This window comes from Phaseolus vulgaris, chromosome 9 (assembly GCF_051622355.1).
Source record: "Phaseolus vulgaris cultivar YP4 chromosome 9, ASM5162235v1, whole genome shotgun sequence".
Lineage (NCBI taxonomy): Eukaryota > Viridiplantae > Streptophyta > Magnoliopsida > Fabales > Fabaceae > Phaseolus > Phaseolus vulgaris.
In genome coordinates, this window is record NC_143506.1 from 34,592,177 (window position 1) to 34,610,721 (window position 18,545).

Genomic DNA, 18,545 nt, shown 5'->3' on the forward strand with positions numbered 1-18,545 from the left:
TTATTTTCTGGCAGTAACTTGAAACCTCCGTTACTCCCGGCGGTTTTCAAACCCCCGTTATTTCCGGTAGTTTTCAAACCTCAGTTTTCAAACCCCCATTATTTATGTAACACATAAATTAAAAATAAAAGATAAAAATAAATATATTGATAAAGATGTCAAATATAATTGATAGAGTAGTTAACAGATAGATAAAACATTTACAGAGAGAGTAGATAACAGATAGATTAAACAATTACAACTAAACGGTTACAACTGAAAAATCTAAAATATTATAGAAGATGATATTTATCAACTAAAAATGTAGTTATAACTGAAAAATCTAATAGAACATCATATTTATCATCTAATCAACAATATTTTTCAACAATTAAGAACATTTTAAAAGACACAATTATTATGATTAAAAGTATTTAAGAGAAGAGTTTATTTGAACTTTTATCATTTTGGCTTCCATTGTCTTTATCCTTCAAAAAAATGTCTTTGTAAGAAAAGGATCCATCCTTAACATCGGACAACAAAGAAGTGAAAAAGAAAACCATTTTGACTCCATTATTAGTGTCCAAACTCGTCATCACTACATTTTTGTGGCATTATAAATACACTACCCATTGAAGCCTCTTCTCTCCGTATCTCACACTCAACACACTACCTTTGCTCAAACAAAAACCACCAACGTTGTTTTTTTCTCTCTTTCTCTTTTAATTTTCTCCTTTTAACACCCTTCAACCATGGAAGATGGTGTGCCCGAGGCTGATATCTCAGCTTTCAGATAATGTTTATCTCTTTCATGGAAAAACCCTTATGTTCTTCGCCTTGCTTTCTCTGCTGGAATTGGTGGTCTTCTCTTTGGCTATGACACTGGTAAATAACAAAACAAAACAAAAATCGAAGTTATCATACTCCATTTTAACCATTTTCTTCTCTCTCAAGAAAAAACATCAAAAAACTTGTTTTCTTTTTCTAGATGAAACAACCCTTTCCTCTGTTTCTCACCATTCCCACTTACATCTCCATGCTTTTCTAAGTTCTAACTTCAAAATCACTCATTTATTTAGGATTATATGTTGGAAACTATTGTATATTGCTTCTGAATCATTTTAATTTAAGATAGATTAGTATATTACATAAGGGTACATGAGGTTTATTTTTATCATATGATTAATATATATAAGCACATAATAATATGATGATTAGTGTTGTAATTATAATTTTGTTTGTAATTATTGGGTTGATAATGAACTGGGGTGTGTTTGTGTAAGTGCAGGAGTTATATCTGGGGCTCTTTTGTATATCAGAGATGAGTTCAAAGCAGTTGACAGAAAAACTTGGCTTCAGGTAATATCAATCTTCTCTCAGACCATTGATGTAGTTTCAGTCTTTCAATCAATTCAAAGTTCTTGTGAATTGAAACCTATAATGGACTTTAATGCCCTTGCTTACATGCTCTCTGTTTGCAACTTGCAGAAAAAACAAACTCATCTTTTTCTATGTTTCAAACAATCACACAAATAACCTCATACAATTATAATCAACCTATTTAAGATTTTTACACACGAGAAATCATAAATATATCTTTTTATACACAATTTTATTGAATTAGTTTTTTATTTTCATATTTTTACACACGAAAAATCATAGGATTTTTTTTTAAGATAATATTTTTCATGTGTTAGCACAAGAAATGTTTCGTTGGTCCCATTGGGGTGTTGGCCAACAAAGCAAAATTGAGCACCAACTACAGCAACCATTGAAAATCCCCCAAATCCTATTTATATTCTTAACCTGCGTAATCAATCATCAAACACTTCATTAAGAAAAGGAAGTAACTTGTGGAACACTTTAATTCTAATTTAACACTTATATGACCTCAAATCTATGTCATAAAGGTCAGATTCTTTTTCTTTTCTTTTTCATCTCACTGTTTGATTTCAATTTCATGTTGTGCTATAGTATTTGTGTTGTTGAATTGGAATTGTGAGTAAACTACTATTGGGGTGCTACAAAATCTAGCACACTTTTTGAGTTATGCTTATGTGAAACTGTGGTTCTTTGTTATGAAACAAATTTATGGTGATATATGACTTTTGGTATACTCATTTTGTGTGAACATTGGGAAAAAAAATCTCAGGAAGCCATAGTGAGTACTGCAATTGCTGGAGCAATCATAGGGGCTTCAGTTGGAGGATGGATCAACGATCGATTTGGAAGAAAGAAAGGAATTGTTGTAGCAGATGTGATGTGATTCCAATAACCTCATAGAGAAAGGTTCTTGACCTTCTTAGGAATCACCTTGAGTTGGACATTATAGAGGCACTTTTCTTAGAGTTGGATCATTGTTCTAAGACAAGAACTCACCAAAAACTAGTACCAAATCCCAAACTCATTTGGATGTTCCAATTATAGTCAAATTGAACCGATTAAAGTGGAAGAAAATGCAATTGCACCGAACATATTACTTAAGGAATGAATTGAACCGAACAAAAGAGCTAGAAAAACAAAGGAACAAGATGAATGGACAGAATTATAAAACTGCCGAACCAAAAACTCATAAAAACAGCAAGAAAATCTAACCAAAACTCAAGAACACAAGCTAACACAAACAATAGAAAGAGGAGAAAGGAAGGAGAGAAGAAATGCTCATGAAGATGGAAGGAGGATGGATGATCTCGCCACTAGAAGTGTGGAATGCTCCTAGATGAGAGTGATGCCGCCACTTGAGGACTCCATTGATCCATCAAGATAAGACTAGAGAAGAAGGCTCAAAGCTCTCCAAAGTTCACTCAAAATTTGAGTAGAGTTTTCTTAGATTAATTCCAATCTCAATTTTACAAGGAGAGCACCTCTATTTATAGCCTAAGGTGCTGAAAAAGCAAGCTAAACAATTTCAAAATTCCCTCCTAAAACATTCTAGAACCGGCGCCTATTCCATGCATGAGGAAGGTGTGACTCTTTCCTTCACTTTGGCACCTCCTATTCTACTCCTACACCTATCTACTAATACACCCCCCTAAAGCTCCTAACTAAAGCCTAAAAGATGCTAAAACAAAAGAGGTTTCTAATGTTTCCCTCTAAGCACCTTCAACTAAAGAAATTACAAAAAGAGAAAATAAATGTCCTCTAGCTCCCAAAGCTTTGAACATGCTTCTTGTAATCCTTTGAGGTGGACTTTGACCTCCATGGGCGTCTTCTATTTGTTCCTCCACCTCGTCTTGATCTTGTTGATTGGCCTCCATGCCCTCTTTTTTATTGGGTCTGTTATTATGGCTGCTGCCAGTAGCCCAGTTGTTCTCATTGTGGGTCGTGTATTTGTTGGCATTGGTGTTGGTATGGCTTCCATGGCATCACCCCTCTACATATCAGAGGCTTCACCAACCAGAGTAAGAGGAGCCCTTGTCGGTCTTAACAGTTTTCTCGTCACTGGAGGACAGTTTCTCTCATACCTCATCAACTTGGCCTTCACCAAGGTGGGAAACTGTGTTGTCACTTTTCACTTTCTCACAAATTTATGATACATGCCTGACCTATGTTGGTATTCATGAAATGTTTTTCTCTCTCTATATATATAGGCAATATCCTTGAGTGTCTTTAAAGGTATTCTCTTATCAAAATTTGGAGTTTAACCTCTGTAATCCATGGACTAAAGAGGGTAACTAAGTTGAAACTTTCTTAATATTGATTGAAAAATAGTAATAAAAACATATAAGAACATGCATCTAAATTTTTGTCATGTATCTCTCCTTATTGATAGTGTTAGATAGGCCTTAGCTATTTAATGTTTACCAAGAAAGAAACTGTCACAAAAAAAGAAATTGAACATACATGAGATAATCCATTTCCATGCGCATACATTATTAAGAAGTGGACTTTAAGTCTAACTCAACCTTATGAAACCAGCTTATAAGGTGAGGTTTGCATCCACTTATATATATGAAATATTTTTATCTCTAGTCGATCTGGGATCTCTAACATACATGCTTGAACTTTTTTTTTGGTTTTCTTTTGTTCATGTAGTATGTAAATGAATTTGTGCATAATTTGTTGTTCACAAACCAGGGACATGGAGGTGGATGTTAGGGGTAGCAGCAGTACCAGCTTTGGTTCAAGTTCTGTTAATGTTTACACTCCCAGAATCACCTCGTTGGCTATATCGCAAGGTTAGATTATCATCATTGATGGATTGTCATTCATATGTGAAACTGTAAATCTTAATTGTTGTTACATTGTTGCTCCCACAGGGTAGGGAAGAGGAGGCACAAGAAATTCTGAAAAAGATTTACCCGCCTGAGGAAGTTGAAGGTGAAATTCAGGCTTTGAAGGAATCAATTGATATGGAAATTAAGGAAATAGAATCATCAGAGAAGGTGGGCATGATCAAACTTTTGAGAACCAAAGCTGTGAGAAGAGGTTTATATGCAGGCACAGGCCTTCTAATCTTCCAGCAGTTTGTGGGGATCAACACTGTGATGTACTACAGCCCCACCATTGTTCAGTTGGCAGGTTTTGCATCTAACAGAACAGCACTTCTTCTGTCACTCATCACATCTGGCCTGAATGCATTTGGTTCAATTCTGAGCATATACTTCATTGACAAGACTGGGAGGAAAAAGCTTGCTCTGATCAGTTTGTTTGGAGTTGTGTTCTCCCTGGCTATGCTAACTGTTGCTTTTCGAGAAAGTGAAATGCATTCTCCAATGGTTAGTTCCATTGAAACCTCTCAGTTCAACAACACATGTCCTGATTACAATGCAGCTGTGAACCCTGGTAAATGGAGTTGCATGACATGCCTAAAGGCTTCACCATCTTGTGGTTTTTGTGCTGCTGATGACAAGGTAAATCCATTCCACCCTTCTTCATCTTACCAACACCATGTTTCAATTTTGTGGCCACAACACTCTTACCATTATTGGGAGAGAAGGGCTAGAAAACAAGTTATTTCAATTCCAATTGTGACCACATAATGCATATAGCAGGATTTTGCATGTCAGGTTACTATTAGTTATTGGGAGGGAAAGGAATGAAACAAGTTATTTCAATTCCAAATGTCGACACCTCCATGCATATAATTTTATATTTATTGACACTAATTTCAATTAAATCTGCAGCTTTTACCTGGGGCATGTTTGATATCCAATGATGTCACAAAGAAGTTGTGTGGCAGTGATCATAGGGCATGGTACACTAGAGGGTGTCCTAGCAAATATGGTTGGGCTGCTTTAATAGGACTTGCTCTTTACATAATATTCTTCTCACCAGGGATGGGAACTGTTCCATGGGTTGTGAACTCTGAGATCTATCCCTTGAGGTATAGAGGAGTTTGTGGAGGAATAGCATCCACAGCTGTTTGGATTTCCAATCTCATTGTTTCAGAATCCTTTTTGTCCTTGACAGAAGCTATTGGGACAGCATGGACATTCATGTTGTTTGGAATTGTAGCCATTGTGGCCATTTTCTTTGTCATTGTTTATGTACCTGAGACCAAAGGGGTTCCAATGGAAGAAGTAGAGAAGATGTTAAAACAAAGATCATTGCAATTCAAGTTTTGGCAGAAGAGATATTCTGGTTCTGAGAAACAGTGACTCAAACAAGAAAAAGAAAAAACTTGTTTGAGTCACGTTTAGATGTTATAGCTTTAAATAGTAAAATAATTGTCTTCGAAAGTATGAACTATGGGTTCAGATTATGAAACTTCAATATCAAGAATTTGATCTTCTAACATAACCATTTTCTATTTGGCTTCTTTTTCTCCTTTACACTAACTAATGTTAAGAAAACAAGAAAACATTTGAGAAAGTGTTTTTGTATATCTTCTTGCATCCGCTTTAAATTTTACACTACTCTGAATTGATGTCATGATAATTTATTTATGGCAAACAAAAACTGAAATAGCTACTAAGTGCATTCAAATATGAGCAATAAAAACACTCTTTTTCTAATTCACTTTTTTATTAAGATAAATACGAGATTCACGTGTTGGTGGAATCCAAATGGCATTCACATAATAAAAATTAATTTTTCAAAAAAGTTAATATTAAAAAATAGTGTATAGTATAAAGTTAAATATATTTTTCGTTTATGTACTATAATGCAAAATTAGTTTCTATTCTTAGTTCAAATTTTACACCTTTTGAGTACTTGTTGTAGGAAAACTATTCGAATATGATGGAGATCAAGTTCAAGACCAAATGGAGGCCAATACTCAAGGACAAGAAGAGGAAGAGGCTCAAGTGTTAGACGCTCAAGGAGTTGGTAGCCCACCTCAAAGGCTTACAAGAAGTCAATTCAAGGCATTAGGAAATAATGGAAGGTTGTTTTCTCTTTTTGTAATATCTTTGTGTTAGAAGGTGCTTAGAGGGAAACATGAGACACCTCTTTTGTAAAAGCATTTTTAGGCCTTTAGTTTAGGAAAATAATAGGAAGCTTAGGGGTGTGAGCTTAGTAGAGGGGTGTAGGCGTAATAGGGAGGTGCCAAACTAAGAGAGGAAGTCACACCTTCCTCATGCTCTAAGTTGGCACCACTTTTATGTCATTTGGGGGGTAATTTGAGTTTCATTAGCTTTTCATTTCAGCACCTCTTAGGCTATAAATAAAGGTGCTTGCCTTTGTAAAAATCAGATTGGAAATTAGCAATACAGAAACTCTACTCAATTTGAGAGAGAATTTGTGAGAACTTGATTTCTCCTTCACCTTGTCTTATCTTGAGTGCATTTGGTTCTCTCAAGTGACGGCACTAGCTCACTCATCTTGGAGCCTTCACCATCCAAGTGGCGTGATCATCAAATCAAAACATCCATCTCCATAAGTTCTTCTTTCTTTCATCTCCATATTATATGAAGCTTAAACATGTCTTAGTTTCTTTTGTTCGGTTCATATGCCTTTCCTTGCACTTTTGTTCGGCTATTTTCATTTGCTTCTGTTTTAATTCATTTCAGTAGCTTCTTTTCATATTCTGTTCGGTTCATTTGCTTTCTTAAGAGTTTCAATCGGTTCATTTGCCTTTTTGCACAATTTAATCGGTTCAATTGGCAATAGATGGATCTTCCATATGAGTTTAGTGTTTGGTGCAAGTTTTGGTGAGTTCTTGAAACATAGAACCTTGATCCAATTCTATTAAAAGTGCCTAAGCTATCTCCAACTCAAGTTGATTCCTTAGAATGTCAAAGAATCATCTCTTCTTTGCTAGTGGATTCATATCAGAATAGGTCCTTACCAATAATTTTTTTGTATGTAAAATCTGTTAATGATAAGTCAGCATGAAATATGACCAACTTCTAATAATTTTCTTACTACAAATATCTACAAATTCTAAAGTTTGGATTAGGGACAAAAATCAATTTTCTATAAAATTACATAGACAAAAAAATATGTAACCCTATATTATATTAAAATATTTAGTGTGTGGGTCAAATTTAAAGGATCATAGTTTGTGGACATACACCAGTTGATCATAATTTAAAGTAAATTCATAACTTCACTCATCTCTTAAAATTATAAAGCTTGGATTGTTGCTAGACAAAGGGACGCATAGCACAATTATATAAGTGACATAACATGTTTTTTCTTTTAATTTTGTGCTCCATTTATTGATTAATGCAAAGTAAAAATGTAGTATTTCCTATTATATTTTTTTCACTACTAAAAAATCATTAAATAGAAACCAATTTTAGAGATAAAAAAATTATTAGTTTCTATAGTGACTAAATTAGATACTAATTTAGAGACTAAAAAAGCTATTGGTATCTAAATTAGTTTCAATTATTGATAAAAAAATAGTTTCTAATTTGATATCTAATTAGATACCTAAGTTTTAGCTACTAATTATTTAGATTCTAAAGTTGGTATCTAAAACTTTGGTATCTAATTAGATACCAATTTAGAAATTATTTATCAATAATAAAAACTAATTTAGATATCAATATTTTTTAAAATAGTATCTAATTTTGTCAATAATAGTATTTATTGATTTATTAGAAAAAGACATGGTAATTCTTCAAGTTGGCATATTAAACTTGTAATCTTAAATTCAACACTTTAAGGATTGTTGCTTGTCAAATTGCCTTTCATCAAATCCATAAGTATGCAAAGTAGTTTAGAAAAATGACTAATTAAAAATATTATTAGTGAGACATGTATTTTATTAAATGTGTAAAGTTAAATATGTATAATTATACTGGGATATTAAATATAAGAATATATCTAATACAAGGATCATACTCAAGATTATAACTTAAGAAAACTTTTATAAGAAATTTTGATTGAAGCATGCTAATATGATATGAGATTGTCTTAAATTTAATATCTTGGGTTACAATATAGAAGAGATTAAACACAAGAAAAAGATTGAAATTTTTTAATGTAGTTTTTAAAAACTTTCTTTATATACGTGTTTATCATATGACATCTTTAGATAATAAAATATTATCAGATTCAAGGTCTAATTTAGAAAAATAAAGAAAAATTACAATTGATAATTCAAATGAAACACAAGTATTCTTTGAGGTCACTCCTGACTTAACAACACAAATATTATTTATAGTAGCTTCTTGAAGCTTTAAAATCCACTAGTATTCTTTATCAAACAAGTCACTCCTAGCTTATACATAACATAATAGTTTTATAGAGGAAGATTTTGAATACAAAGTTCAATTTAGACTAGGTTTTCTATGTATTACAAACAAATATAATGTTTAAGCTCTTTAAGTTTAAGCCACACTCCTTAAGATATGATAATTAAGAATTTACAAAACTGAAAGCTTAAGATAAGAAGGCTTGAAAATGTTGTTAACGAATTTTTCATTTTCAATTTTCTTCATCTTTGTTGGAGAAAAATCCAACTGCCTATATTTTGATTAAGTGTTGATATACAAAAAAAAGTATAAAACATTATCATACTTCATTTATAAGATGAAATGTTCTTTTCACAAACATATCATGTAAGACACAAGTGTTTCGTCTAGCAAACGCTATAACACTATGCAGTCTCTATTTTCATCTGATAAGGAATGTTTTGCTTCAATACTACGCATGAAGATTGAAGTTAATCTTGTACTTCATGAAAATATCTTTATATTTATTCTATGTTGTAGAGATTGTTTGTTTCCTTCGTGTGCCAAGTTGATTCATAAAAGCACATGTCAACATCAACAATTTCTTGGAAAATAATCTAAAGTTGTTATACTTAACGCTTGTTTTGTCAACTTTGGAAAAAACAGTCTGACCTATACGATTTTGTGCATTACACAACATTTTGGATTAGAAAAGGATTTGCAATGACTATTTTCTTCAATGTCTATTTCAAGACATCTTTCGAAGAAAAGAACAAAAATCTAAGTCATATTTTGCAAAGTTCTAAAACGCTACTGAAATTATTTTTTTGAGCCCTATAATAGTTTTGTAAGAACATTGTTGTGTTCATTAGCAAATTAATAGAGTACTTAAACCTTGTATATGTTGAAAGATGTTTCCCTCTCTAGTCAGTGAACCTTTTTTATCTTTTAGATTACATTTTTAGACAAATCTTTGTCTTAGTAAAAAATGGCTATTGTAAAAGAATACTTTGTGGGTTAACTAGGTTGTGTACCAAAATAATACTTGGGTTTTTAGCTAGAAGTGACTAAGTGTTTAAAGACTATTCGACAAGTTAGCTAGAAGTGGCTATGTTTCAAATGAATACTCGATGGGTTAGTCAAGAATGACTACGTTCTGAAAAAATACTCAACGGGTTAGCCAATAGTGGTTACACTCCAAAAGAATACTCGATAGGTTAGCTAGTGGTCATGTTATAAAATAATACTAGTGTTGTAACTTGTAAGGTTAGTTTGCACAATGAAACTCAATTAGTTGATATAGAACAAGATGTAATATGTGTTATCAGATGAACCAATATATAAATAAGAGTATATTCTTCTTTCTTTCATCTTGTTGAAATTTCACGTTATTAAATTTGCATTGACTTAATAAAGAGAGTAGCGAATGAAAATAATTGCAAAAGTTTAAAAAAAAGAAGATAATTAGGTTGATAAGAAAAATAATTAATTTATCCCAACTCTACTCTCATATATTTTATATCCAGTATTTTGAATGCATATTAGTATAAGATTGATTACATATTAACATTTAATTTTTCTTTGAATAAGCACACCTCCTGAAAATTACTAAAGAACAAACATGTTCTTAATTACCTCTACCATTAATGAAATTCAAATAGAACTAACAAAATTAAAGTTTTTTTTACTAAGACTATTTTTTTTTTTTTATTATTTTATTGTAGTTAAAAAAAATGTCAATACTAATAATAGTGAAATGACTATTTACCCAATATCTAAATATATTTTTATTTCATTAGAGTTATAAGTTTGGACATTTTCCATCTTTCGGATTTCATTAGTTTACATTAATTTATAACAAAACTACTATTTATATTTAAATGTTTTAGTAATTTAAAATAGAGAGGAATGTGAAGACGAAATGAATATTGAGAGGAGTATAAGAATGAGAGACATACTACATGTCCATGCACTAAATGTGAGCAAAGCTTGTGAGCAGACACGTTTGTTTCAGTTTGTGATGCTACCAAACCAATTGTGAAAAACTTGATTATGGGTGTATGCTTTAACACCGCATCAACACTACTTTGGTTTCTCAAATTTGATTATGGCTTATGCCCCTTTCACTTTGAAAAATGTATAACACATCAAATCTATGCTCCATTTTTAGACTTGCATTTTCAAGGTCCAAATTCATGCACACAGCAACAAACATATGCAACAATGTTATCTCAAAATCACATCTTTTGCCCCCGGAGACCCAAGATTCTCTCACACCCCATTTGGAATCTTTGTTCCGGGCTTGTTCAGATGCTTCTTTGCTTCAACAAGTTAGACAAGTTCACACCCAAGTCGTTGTTGGTGGCATGAGTGATGTTTGCTCACTGAGTTCCAGGATTTTGGGGCTGTATGTTCTTTGTGGTAGAATCAAGGATGCAGAGAACTTGTTCTTCAGGCTTGAATTGTGCTATGCTCTTCCTTGGAATTGGATGATAAGAGGGCTTTACATGTTGGGGTGGTTTGATTTTGCTTTATTGTTTTACTTCAAGATGTTGGGTAACAAAGTTTCACCTGACAAATACACATTCCCTTATGTGATTAAAGCTTGTGGTGGTTTGAATAATGTGCCGTTGTGTATGGTGGTTCATAATATGGTTCGGTTGATGGGGTTTCATGTGGACTTGTTTGTTGGTAGTGCTTTGATCAAGTTGTATGCTGATAATGGTTATATACATGATGCACGACTAGTGTTTGATGAATTGCCTCTAAGAGATACCATTTTGTGGAATGTCATGCTTCATGGTTACGTGAAAATTGGAGATTTTGGCAATGCAATGGGGACTTTTCGTGACATGAGGACCTCTTATAGTAAGCCTAATTCAGTGACATATACTTGTATTTTGTCTATATGTGCTACGAAAGGAAAATTTTGTGTTGGTGCTCCGCTTCATGGTCTTGTTATTAGTAGTGGATTTGAGTTTGATCCACAGGTAGCAAACACACTGGTTGCCATGTATTCAAAATGTGGGAACCTTTTAGATGCTCGCAAGTTATTTAATACAATGTCACAAACTGATACGGTAAGTTGGAATGGGTTGATTGCTGGATATGTACAAAATGGATTTACAGATGAGGCTGCACCTTTATTTAATGCAATGATCTCTGCTGGTGTCAAACCAGATGCGGTCACTTTTGCAAGTTTCCTTCCTTCTATACTTAAATCTGGGAGTCTCAAACATTGTAAGGAAGTTCATAGTTACATAGTGCGACATAGAGTGCCTTTTGATGTCTATTTGAAGAGTGCTCTTATTGACATATACTTCAAGAGTGGAGATGTAAAGACGGCATACAAGATTTTCCAGCAGAATACTTTGGTTGATGTTGCAGTTTGCACAGCTATGATCTCAGGTTATGTACTTAATGGGCTGAATATGGAGGCTATAAACATTTTTCGGTGGTTAATTAAAGAGGGAATGGTTCCTAATTGCCTAACCATGGCTAGTGTTTTACCAGCTTGTGCTGCAGTGGCTGCTATGAAATTAGGGAAGGAGTTGCATTGTGATATTCTAAAGAAACGACTAGAGAATGTTAATGTCGGATCTGCCATCACAGATATGTATGCGAAATGTGGTAGACTGGATCTTGCTTATCAATTTTTCAGAAGAATGTCCGAAAGAGATAGTGTATGTTGGAACTCAATGCTTTCAAGCTTCTCACAGAATGGAAAACCAGAAATGGCAATTGATCTCTTTCGCCAAATGGGAATTAGTGGAGCCAAGTATGATGCTGTGAGCCTATCATCTGCCCTCTCTGCTGCTTCAAATTTATCAGCACTCTATTATGGGAAAGAGATGCATGCCTATGTGACAAGAAATGCATTTGGTTTTGATACTTTTGTTGCAAGTGCACTGATAGATATGTATTCTAAATGTGGAAAACTAGCTTTGGCTCGATGTGTGTTTGACCTGATGGATGGGAAGAATGAAGTTTCATGGAACAACATCATTGCTGCCTATGGAAACCACGGTTTCGCTAGAGAATGCCTTGACCTATTCCATGAGATGTTAGGAGCTAGAATTCACCCTGATCATGTTACTTTTCTTGTTATAGTATCTGCTTGTGGCCATGCAGGCTTAGTTGATGAAGGCATACACTACTTTCGTTGCATGACTACAGAATATGGTATCTGTGCTAGGATGGAGCACTATGCATGCATGGTAGATTTGTATGGTCGTGCTGGCCGTTTGCACGAAGCATTTGATACCATTAAGAGCATGCCATTCACTCCAGATGCAGGTGTTTGGGGTACATTGCTAGGAGCTTGCCGGCTCCATGGCAATGTGGAGTTGGCTAAACTAGCTTCAAGGCATCTTCAAGAACTGGACCCAAAGAATTCTGGATACTATGTATTGCTTTCTAATGTACATGCTGATGCTGGTGAATGGGCAAGTGTTCTTAAAATAAGAAGTTTAATGAAGGAAAAAGGAGTTCAGAAGATACCTGGATACAGCTGGATTGATGTTAATGGTGGAACCCATATGTTTTCTGCTGCCGATGGAAATCACCCAGACTCTTTTGAGATCTATTTGATTCTGAAGAGTCTCCTTCTTGAGTTGAGAAAACAGGGTTATGTTCCTCAACCATACCTTCCATTGCACCCTCAAATCATGGGCAAGCATTGAAAGAAGAATGATTGATTTCTTTCATATTCTCAGCTACAGTCATAACAAATACTTGACGCAACTAATCATTTTGAGATAACTTCTATCCAAACTCATGAGTATGCTTTAAATTATCACTTAAGCAGGTAGTTATTACGTTAGAATTATTCTTCAAAGGTATATTTCCAATAGTCTCTCCTGAATCTGGTATTTACTTGAGAATTGCCACCCACATGGTTTATGAGCTTCATGTATTGGCTAAATCATGTCAATCATTCTTGTAACTTCTACATTCCTTTATTATCAAATTCTCTGTAACCCACATTGATTACTTGTGTAACATAATTTTCCTTATTCTCTTTTAATTTTTGTTGTTGAATTTATGCACTCTAATCTCTATTTATATTTACCGTAACAGAAATTGTTTTTATGTTGTATAAGCACTTAGATTCTCATATGGAAGACTTGGAAACTTTGTTGCATTTGATATGATTGTGGTACTTGTATGTACTTGCAATATAGCTTAGGGCATACTGAGATGGGAGAATAGAAGAAAAAAAAATCGCCATGAAACAAGGAATTAATTAAGACAGAAGAAAAATTAATAGGATATTTAGAGATAAGGGATCCTCCATAACGAAACAAGGAAAAATAGAACAACAAAAAATCAAAAGCATATTTGAAGTGACACTGCTAAATCTCTTTGATATGTATGAGAGAATGCCCCTCAGAAGATCATGTACTTTAGACCTCATTGAAGCTAATCATACAGTCTTATCCGATATAATTTTCTGAGCAAAAGAAAAATCCATAAAAATATGGCTGTTACACTCCATATTTTTTTGTTATGACTTGGCCTTTATTTCAATATGCCTCTTGGACTTTGCTGGTTGAAGCTTATCTATCTTCATTTCCTCAAGGTTTCAGGATTTCGTCAATCTTCAGTAGTTCGTTACCTCATACAATTGGAAACTATTTTTTCCAATTAACCCATGAATGTTCAGAGGCAGGAGTTGGTTATAATACTGTCTTCTTTTTGAGAAAATGAAATTCACTTCGCAATGGATAGTGTCATTGAAACCTACACTTGTCCTGATTTCAAAGCAGCTGTGATGTGAACCCTTGTGAATGAAGTTGGATGACACGCCTAAAGGCTTGATCTTGTGGTTTTTGTGCTGCTGCTGCTGATAAGGTAAATATATACCACCTTTGTCATTTTACCAACCCATGTTTCAATTTTGTGGTTCACTACAATCCTATCAATTATAATAGGGAGGGAAGGGTATGAAACAAGTTATTTCAATTCCAATTGTTGATGCTACTATACATATAATTTTACATTTTATATTTATTGACACTACTTTCAATGTATTAGTTTGCCATTCTATAAATGACTATTTTTCTCTTTTTCTCAAAAAAAAATTAAAAAACTAATATCCTCTAAAAAGTTGAATAAAAATAATGTATGGTAACCCAAATTTTCACCAAATATTTTTCTAAACTAGCAGCTAAAAAAGGATGGAATAATAAGGAGTCTCATTATTGAGTGAGAAAAGCAATCCTTTGAAATGTGGCCCATAGTATTTGAAAACAGAGTATGAACAACATCACATTAGAGATTAGCCCAAAAACTATGCTTTCTTTCTCTGTCACTTCCCACAGACAAAATAGCAAATAATTATTCAACAAGACAAACCTGAAACTGGTTGACCTCCACTCACTTCCACTCTTTATTATAGTAAGTCAAAGAATGAGCAAGTAGCAAACACCTTAATTAAATAATAAAGATAACATCACACTCACCTATTAAGGTATAAAACATATTATTTCCAATTCAAAATTTTAAAACAAATGTAGATTTTTAATTTAAAACTTTAAAATAATGGTGTGGTAAGTTTTGCTTATTATATATTACTCATCAAACTTATTTCCATCCATCTAATCTTAAATCTACACTTAAATTCTTACCAATGAACCTTACTCTCCCAATTTTCCACTTTTTTTTTTCATCTCTCAGATTACTGACTATGATAATGAGGCCCTTTTTTTCCATACAATTTGAAAGTTCCAATTTCTTTTCATTTTAATAACCATTCAACGCTTAAAGTACAACTCTTGATTATTTCTTTCTCATGTAGACTCTTGCTACTAGCATGCTAATAAATTATATATATATATATATATATATATATATATATATATTACCTTAGATTCTAGTAACAACTTAATACATTTATGTCTATGCATATTGTTAGTGGTAATTTCGCTCTATTCAATTTTTAAGTTGGTGCTAGTATTTTAGTTTAGTCTAATCCTTTGTTAAGCAAATAGGGCAACACATATTTTAGTCCACTTTAAAAACTTATATAAAATATAAAACTAAATATATTTTTCTAAAATTTATATCATATTAATTAAATTATTTTTAATTTTAAATATAATAATTTGATATATAAATAAATAAATAAAATATAATATATGTGTTCTAATAAAATAATAATTATTTTTATTTGATCAAATATAATTATTGTTTTATAAAATGGATCAATTTATAAGTTTATGAGTGGATTGCGTCTAAACCTATTTTAGATTGCAGGACAAAAAAGTTGGATCTAAAATAACTTTATTTAATTTAAGGGCAATTTCTTCTTCCATCCTAATTCATGCATTTCATGGGATGTTGGAAAAAGAATGTATAGAGATAAAAAAAAAAAAAAACCTAGTTTAGGCTATAATTTTTTTTTTTTTCACCTAATCAATCCAATTTTTAGTGTATATATACACACACTTCTTATTAATATTATATTTGAATCCATAACTATCAAGTGTTTAGCAAATTCATCTAAGCTTTATAAAGTTATAAGAATTTATTTCGTAATAATTCAACATTATATAAATAACCTTTTTTTACTTTAATATTATTATTAGTTGATCATATTATATATTTTTTTTTATATTTTTATAATATTATTGCACTTTAATAATTATTCTAGTCAATTATATTATTATTATTATTATTTACATGAAAAAAAGAATAAGTTCTTCTTCAAATTAAGGCCATTAATATAAAATAGCAAGAGAGTAGAAAAAAACCTAAAACCCTACTATTAATTTTTATTTTTTATTTTTGTTTTGCATGAATGCTTAGTGTTTGGTTCATGAGTTATATTTTGTGTGTGTTTAGAAGGGAGAGGATAAGCTGAAGATTGAGTTAAGGTTGAGAAAGAGTAAAGTAGATGATTAATTGATTACAGATGCATGCATAAGGCAGATAGTTGGTTTTTACAGAGCACCAATGTTCTTGAGGCCAAGAACAACCCCAACCCCAATGATGTGCCCAACAGCTCCACAGGCCAAGGTGTCTGCAAGGGTGAAGCCAGCAGGGTCACCAGTCTGCAAGCCTGAGTCCCTCACTTCCAGCTTTAGCCCTGCAGTGGCTTTCCTGTTTGCTGATGGAGCCAATCCAAACCTTCCAGCAAACAGCATCAAGCTTGTAGAAGCCACCATAATCTGTTCAACATCTCAACAATCTCATCTATCATATCAACAGCACTCTCTCTTATCTCACATTCTATTTGGGAAAAACATAAATGTATAACCAGCTCTGCTCTACAACCATCCAGTAACATCCTTATTCTAAGTAACTAAAATGTACACACAAAAAATCATATAAATGAGTATGTGGTCTCTATATCACCACTCTTATTTTTGTTTGAAAATCATTGAATATATAAAATAGGACCAAGTTTGCCACTTTCAATAAAAAATTTAAAAAAAAAGTTGTGTTCCAAAAATGTACTAAAAAGTTTGACAGTAGTATTTCAAATCATGGTAATACTAATCAAACAATTCACAACTGTAACAAGTGGTTTTGAATGTTTTTCTTTGTTCAGTCCACAGTTACCAGGTTCTTGGTATGACATACATGCTTAGAATTCAGTGACTATGATTCAAACAATTCTATAATCAACTTAAGAAACTCCAACTGACAAATACATATTCTCCCTCACTTCTTTTTCATTGCATTTGAACAAGAAAGTAGATTATTTTTAGCACCATTATGCATAGGCAACCAGCAATTCACATGATTGTTGCATGTACAAACAAGAATTTCTTATGTAGCCATCTAAAACCTGAGCTAGTATCTATTATGGTATGCTTTGTATAGTACTCAGATGAAACAAGAAAGGGCCAAGGAGATTTAGAAATGAGTGAAACTCATAAGATCCTACCAGATTAGTGGATGAACCAATGTAGTCACATCGAGTTCCCAAAGCACCCTTCCCCTTGCGCCTCATGGGTTGGACAGCAACCTGTGAACAAAAACATACCCAGTTATCAAAATTACATTTTGAAATGAAAGTAACAACAAGATCATGTTCAATCTTTGTGTCTAACATATATCTATAAAAGGGGCAAAGTGCTGACCAGGTTGTGCACAGGGGCAGCTGAGAATTGGGGTCTGAGACCACTGAATTGTGGGAGAGTGGTCATAGCAGTGGTTGCCATTTGTTAAAACTGAGAAGAGGAAAATGAAAATATGTTTGGTCTCTTTTTTTCTTGAAATGTTTTGTGGGTTGGTTTGGTTTGCAGAAGAACTATGATGTATCTAATGGCAGCCACATGAGGAATTTGTGGCTTCAGAAGGCCAAATTGAGATGGCCAAAGATTCGTTAGTCCCATGTGGCATTATATGATTCGGAGGAATGGATAATGGATAATGTCCGTAAGTGCCACCATGTAACACCCTATTTTTCACAAAAACACAAAACAAAAGAAAATAACATAATATAATTATTTAATTAGACTTAGAAAATAAAATACAAGTATTTTATAAAAATAAAATAAATTTAATTTATTAGAAAGAGAGAGAAAAAATTAACAATGTGTTGAGTTTGGTATTCCAAAATTCAATTTTAGTCATTTATTATCTCTTTTCATTTAAATTTTTCCAAAATGATAGATGTGTTAGGAATCACCTAATTAGAAATAATTATTTTACGCTGATAGCACGCCCATATAAAATTACAAATAAAAGCATATATCATTTTTATCAAGATAAAAATTAAACTCTCCATGATATAAAATTATTTAAGTACCTTATATAGCTAAAAAACTTATCGATTCATGGTGAAAATACTTAAATCAATCATTTATTTTTAAAATAATTTTCTTTTTTTTTCTTTTTTGTATTAATTAATGTGAGATTTGGGAAATACCCACTTAAACATAACAACTTAAAGAGTTTGTAAAGTTACTCTCAAGCTAAGAAAGATAGTACAAAATGTTTTATGTATGAATGTTTATAATAATTGTGAGTAAAAAGTTTATTTCTAAA

The 18,545-nt window shown here is 32.6% G+C and overlaps 4 protein-coding genes across 4 annotated transcripts; 3 read left to right on the forward strand and 1 right to left on the reverse strand.

The window, feature by feature from the left end:
• Nucleotides 1-3,263: 3,263 nt before the first annotated feature.
• On the forward strand, nt 3,264-4,620 carry LOC150025280 (putative inositol transporter 2). The gene is made up of 5 exons (XM_090295703.1): nt 3,264-3,467; nt 3,570-3,594; nt 4,057-4,157; nt 4,239-4,531; nt 4,596-4,620. Exons 1-5 carry the CDS (start codon nt 3,264-3,266, stop codon nt 4,618-4,620), a joined length of 648 nt encoding a protein of 215 aa, XP_090151829.1.
• LOC137820042 (putative inositol transporter 2) lies at nt 4,538-5,579 on the forward strand. Its single transcript, XM_090295364.1, has 2 exons — nt 4,538-4,832; nt 5,106-5,579. Exons 1-2 carry the CDS (start codon nt 4,653-4,655, stop codon nt 5,577-5,579), a joined length of 654 nt encoding a protein of 217 aa, XP_090151490.1. The 5' UTR covers nt 4,538-4,652.
• Nucleotides 5,580-10,511: 4,932 nt separating this feature from the next.
• On the forward strand, nt 10,512-14,575 carry LOC137820040 (Tetratricopeptide repeat (TPR)-like superfamily protein). Its single transcript, XM_068623819.2, has 2 exons — nt 10,512-13,353; nt 14,128-14,575. The coding sequence occupies exon 1, from the start codon at nt 10,682-10,684 to the stop codon at nt 13,226-13,228; it is 2,547 nt and encodes an 848-aa protein (XP_068479920.1). The 5' UTR covers nt 10,512-10,681; the 3' UTR covers nt 13,229-13,353; nt 14,128-14,575.
• A 1,843-nt stretch (nt 14,576-16,418) lies between these two features.
• Nucleotides 16,419-17,772, reverse strand: PSAK (photosystem I subunit K). Its single transcript, XM_068623820.2, has 3 exons — nt 17,636-17,772; nt 17,440-17,520; nt 16,419-16,717 (listed from the first exon to the last, which is right to left on the reverse strand). Exons 1-3 carry the CDS (start codon nt 17,714-17,716, stop codon nt 16,490-16,492), a joined length of 390 nt encoding a protein of 129 aa, XP_068479921.1. The 5' UTR covers nt 17,717-17,772; the 3' UTR covers nt 16,419-16,489.
• Nucleotides 17,773-18,545: the final 773 nt, after the last annotated feature.